The sequence below is a fragment of the Protomyctophum bolini genome (assembly GCF_963924005.1).
Source record: "Protomyctophum bolini genome assembly, chromosome: 9".
Taxonomy (NCBI): domain Eukaryota; kingdom Metazoa; phylum Chordata; class Actinopteri; order Myctophiformes; family Myctophidae; genus Protomyctophum; species Protomyctophum bolini.
Window position 1 is genome coordinate 34,140,744 of NC_137870.1, and position 5,910 is coordinate 34,146,653.

The following is a 5,910-nucleotide window of genomic DNA, read 5'->3' on the forward strand; positions in this document are numbered from 1 at the left end:
TTCAAACTATAAAATTGCTGAGCTAACACCTGAATTTCGAAGTGATCATTTGCGCTAATTCATCAAACTTTTGGGTCATTCAGGTTCAGGACCGGACACATTAAACCTATAGACAGCTATATGGGGAAACAGGACCTCCCTTTTCATTGTGTTCATAGTCCCAGTAGACTATGAACCATACACTTTCTTACTTTATTAAGTTTCATATTAGTATGTAAAGGAGTTCATTGCACACACAATGCCACAAAGCCACTTTGTGACATTGACATTGTTTAGCCATGTAACTTTGAAGGTGACTGTGTTGGGTTTCACCAATTGCCTCAAGGAAAGTACCATGGTGCCTCAACCACAAAAGTGAATTGTTTAAGCAAACTGAGGCAGCTCCACCAAAATGGCATTGACCCCGTTTCCATCCAATCCTAAAACAGCATTGCAACTTGACAGCTGTTCCGCTTGCCATATATAAGACAGACCACTGTGGACACACCTCGACACAACTGAGAGACTGAAGAGGTAAGACACAAGCATCTGACTGAGCTGAGGTATTTGCATATACACAGCATAAGACTTTCATTGCTTGACAACATTGGATTATCCAGCTTGTTTTGGACCTTCAGCATCCATACGCACCTCACTGGATCTACAAATGTTTTGCTGTACACTGTTTTGGATTTTCATCTTCCGCTTGCTTGCTTGCTTTTATCTTTACCTCAGCATTTCACAGAGGCCATTCCGGTGACATGGCTTTAGTCTGTTTCCTCATCCTGAGCTCCTTTTGGATTGCGGGCCGAGAGGCCCTTACACTAACTGAATGCGGATCATTTGGTAGGAGACCAGGTAAAGGACTAACATTTATTCTCATACCATGGAGCGGTTCTTTATTTATTAGGCCTGACCTCAAAACTAAAAGAAATTCTTCTAAATCCTCCAGTTTTCTGAAATAAATATTTTCACGATTTTTCAAAAAATAGCAGACCTACAAGCTCATAGCGCGCCACTCGGTGGTGCGCTGTGAGCTTGTAGATCTGCTATTTTTCAATAGCTAAATTATAACAATATACAAAATGGGTTAAGATAAGTTCATATGTTGTTAAGTTCTAATTTAAAATAGGGGACTGACTTAATTTGTACAACAACTTGGGTCATAGTTTATTCATTGTAAAGTCCACTTGAATGTCATCATCTACAATACTAATAATATTTATAATAATAAATAAGTTCACACACACACACACACACACACACACACACACACACACACGCGCGCGCGCAAGCCACACACACACACACACACACACACACACACACACACACACACACACACACATTAGTTATTTTATTAGTTATTAATATACCGGTAATTATTATGCAATATAATACTCACCCTCAGCATGTCATTGAAATGACCTCACCTGAATGTCATCCTCTCCTAAAGTTATGTTGCATAGCAAATGATCTGATGATGCACTCAGTAACATTACTGTCTGATCCTCTTCAACAGAATATACTGATATATCAGTGTCTTGTGGGACCAACAGCATTGAACTGGCCATTCTAATCTGCCCAGCTATGTACACTGGGTACAATGGGAGCTTGCTGGTGCTGAACCATATTATGGATAACGTGGGCTGCAAAGGAACGCTGGACACTTCAGTGGCTCCTCCGGTGCTGAGATTTAGCTTCCCCATCAGAGAAGGAAATGCCTGTGGTAGTAAGTTCAAGGTAAGTCCTGGGGGCACAGATGTCTGCCATTTTCTGTCTGTCTGTCTGTCTGTCTGTCTGTCTGTCTGTCTGTCTGTCTGTCTGTCTGTCTGTCTGTCTGTCTGTCTGTCTGTCTGTATTTCTTGTGCACACTGCCAGTAGGCCATGGAAGTATCTCCATACATTTCTTTCCCAGATTTATAGGCTACTTTTTGAAATATTTAACTTGATAATAATTAAATAGAAGTTAAATATTTAAATAATAATAATAAAAAGTAATAATGGCAGTCGGATATTCAGGCTGAAACCTTACTCAAATATGGAGTCAAATGTCACAGAAGACTGATATCATAGAATAGCCGCATGAAGTGTGAGATCCACAGAGCCACCCCATTATTAGACCACATCTTGTGCAGTTGAAAATAGTTTAAAATAATGTGACTTCTCCTGTCTCTATTCTGAGGTGAATATTCTGTGACATATATAGCTTGTACATTGGCAGTTTCCTTGCAGTGATATTTGGTGTGGAGGGGAAAAAGGTGTGGGCCAAGTATATAGGGCCCTGAGGGATCCCGATCAACAAAGTATACAGGCTATAGGGTTTTAGTGCTTAAGAACTTGAATGTGTACTGTTGCTAAGCAGGTACGATGCACATCACTGCACAGTGTCCACTTGGTGTCAGTCTGATGTTCCAGAACTGCATTAACAATCTGTTGTTAATTTCTCAGACCACAAGTGCACCAGGGTCGGGGGTTTTCTCGGACTTCTCCAACATCCAGGAAGTCAACGTGAGTGGAGTGATCAGGTCTTGGGATCCTACCATTGGAAAGATCACGTACAATGCAGAGCTCAAGTACTATTACTCTTGTGCCTACCCACTTGAGTATCTCATTAACAACACCCAGGTGGATGTGTAAGTGTTTCATTTTGTCTTAATGCATGATATAGAGGGATTGCTATTACGATGCGTTAAGCATGCATACAGTAAATGTCTATCATACTTCCTGAGCATACTCCTATTGAGAGCAGGATATTCATAATGGGTTGAGATGGATGCATCAGTGTTTAGCTTGATTCATACTTGGTTACGCGACACTGGCACACAACTAAGCATAAATCACTCTTTTGTCTTCTCTGTATGGACCTTCGCTCACTGTTGCTTCTCTATTCCCTCTCAGGTCAGCCTCCTCCATTGCTTTGAAAGACAACAATGGGAGCTTCATCAGTACTCTGAGCATGGCCTTGTTCCGGGTGAGAAAACACATTCACAGTAGTGCTATCTCAAATGCATGCACTGACACATAGATTTCTGAGCTGCACAAATTGGCAAACGCCAACGGGTAAGCACCATGAAGAGGAACGTGCTCACATATCTCAGATATTAGGCTCTATGCACTGTTAAGCCTAGAAGTTTGAACATCTGCATTTCAAATACTTTCATATTAATTGCCATGCCTTCTTTGTTTGCCAGGATCTGAATTATACTACGCCCCTCATAATACCACCTCGGGGTCTTGAACTGCGAACTAAAATCTACGTACAGGTGAAAGCCTCCAATCTGACATCCCTGTAAGAAACCATTCTTTCATGACAGCAATGCATATTTTTTATGATTAGGAAATTGATTTGTAGGTACTTTGCTTGCATGTCTGTATGTGTGTACAGTATATAATTTGTATCTATGTCTGTATATGAATGCAAATATTGTATGTATGCATGCTTGCTTGCACATGCTAGCATTGTATGTATGGACACGCATACACTGATACATACTGTAGATATATTATTATTTCAGCATATTGCTGGTTAGTGTGTCCGACTGAATAATTAGTTATAGACTTTGAGGACTCCACCTGTGACCTGGAGTCTCTGACTCGGTGCTGTGGACCTCACTTTTTCTGCACAGGTACCATGTTCTGCTGGACCGGTGCTATGCCTCAGTCTCTCCTCAACCCAACAATTCTACTTTCTTCAATCTCTTTGTCTCGTAAGTAAAACAGCACAGTTGTATAATCACTGTTCTACAAACGTAACTTATTTCCTCTCGCTTGATCAAGGCCTGATGGCGCGGTTTCTGCCCGATGGTCACCAGAATTCCACATTAAATTCAAACACTTCCATATCTGTACAGCCTTTCCACTTTTCGTGCAGTAAATACACAGCCACCTCAAGTCAGGGGAGCCTTTATTCTTAAATTCACCTCACTTATTTTCAATCATTAATATACTTTCTGTATCTATCTGTGTGCAATTGAGCGCTTGAGGTGAGGTTCGCCTTTTTCCAAAAGTTGCTCCATAGATCCGATGACAATCATGTTGGAGAACGGGGACAGCCAGAAGGCCCGCTTCTATTTCCCTGCATTCCGCTTCCTTGAGCAGCAGAACCAAACGGTCTCCACCTACTACCTTCACTGCATCACCCGACTCTGTGAGCGCTCCACCTGTGAGACCTTTAAAGTAAGCCAAACCTTTCACACCAATAGCACAGTCAAATCAGTGTTCATTTAACTCAGATTGCACAAATGAATGTCACCGAGGATTTTACCGTGAACCAATCTGTCTCTTTCGCTCTGATTCCACAGCAGTGCAATAATAGGAGGAGAAGGAGGGATGCTGAGACCACTATCATCCGCGATGGTATCACTGAGGCATCTTTACTCACGGTACCCATTGCAACCCAGGCAGAGAACAGTATGTCTCCCATCAGTCGATCAGCATGTATACACATACATTTAAACTCTACATCTTCTATTCTGTCCATGTGTGTCTCTCATGCCTTTTCTCACTTTCTCTAAATAAAAATAGAGAAATAATCAAATATATTTCAGTCTATTTTACAATAATTCAAAATGAACCATGGATACTAACTTTGAGTATTTCTCACATTTCTTTCTTCTAGCCGCTGTAATCCAGCTTAACGGTAAGTCTATTTTGCATCAATATTATTATTTTAATTATTGTCTCTGCCTGGCCGGATGGCCGAAGGCCATAGGGTCGTGGTTGTTTTCGTGGTAGTGGTCCGGGCGCCTATAGGCTGCTGATGCAGCCTGACATCCAATCGAATCCCGATACCGACGACCTTTGCTGCGTGTCACCCTCTATCTCCCTCTCCCCATTTCCTGTCAGCCTGCTGTCCTATCAATAAAGGCACAAAAGCCCAAAAAAACAATCATTAAATAAATAAACAAACAGAGCCAAAAGCAATTTCTCTTCCATCCATAGGGAATGGAAGACACACACACACACACACACACACACACACACACACACACACACACACACACACCCCCAACCTGCATCCACTTTGTGTCTTGATGGCTACACGCAACAACTGACACATCTGACACAGAAATACACAGCCCGGCCTGGCAGAGACCTGTGCGCTCCTCTGAACTTTTCGAGTTTAGTCATGCATCCCCCCCCCCCCCAAACAACAGTATTATTAACTTCATTATTTATGAATGTATTGTCTTCACAAGACATTGGGTGCTTTGTTGCCCTATGTGTGTGATCATTGTGATGTATGATTTTTGTTGTCATTCTCCCTTGTGTGCAGACCCCTCTACCCAGCGTATTCGCAAGGGTCAGGCAGTCGGCCTGGGGATCTCAGTGGCTGTCCTCGGTGTGATAGGGGTGATTGCTGTACTGGTGGCTGCAGCCTTCTATCGAAAGCTCAAGCGGCTAAGTTAGCATTAATTAACATGACATGATGAAATATCATGACATGATGAGACAGGGCCACATTTCCATACTGGTGGAGGTATGAATGGGTTTCTCTGAATCAACGTATATGGTTGGTTTTGTATTTTCTCTCTCTCGTTTATTTTGTTGTTAGCGTTGGCTCTCGTTTTTGGAAAGCTAAACCTTTTCACCACTTGAACATGAAGTTTGAATATTCCACATAAGAAAAGAAAGAAATGACATTTCAAATCCAGACAGGAATGGTCAAGGAGACCAAAAGATGGCTATACATACTCCAGTCTAAATGACCTAACTATCTGCTTTCATCTAAAAAAAAACAGTGAGTTTGTCAGTGTGTGAGTATTCCAGGAGTATGCCAGGTGCTCATGCTTTTCGCTTGTATGTGTAATAGAAAAAAGCCTGCACTTCTGTGTATGAACCATGAGCACAGGTGAAGCAGACAGCAGACTACCATTGGCCTACCAACTACTGACTAAAAGTCATAGATTTGCTTTGCCATTTTGAAGG

The 5,910-nt window shown here is 41.8% G+C and overlaps 1 protein-coding gene across 1 annotated transcript; it reads left to right on the plus strand.

Moving 5' to 3' along the window:
- Positions 1-740: 740 nt before the first annotated feature.
- LOC308321836 (zona pellucida-like domain-containing protein 1) lies at positions 741-5,391 on the plus strand (the record flags this gene model as incomplete). The annotated part of the gene is made up of 10 exons (XM_080772927.1): positions 741-837; positions 1,502-1,722; positions 2,431-2,615; positions 2,881-2,953; positions 3,174-3,271; positions 3,609-3,689; positions 3,990-4,158; positions 4,284-4,392; positions 4,601-4,621; positions 5,258-5,391. The coding sequence occupies 10 exons, from the start codon at positions 741-743 to the stop codon at positions 5,389-5,391; spliced, it is 1,188 nt and encodes a 395-aa protein (XP_080629053.1).
- Positions 5,392-5,910: the final 519 nt, after the last annotated feature.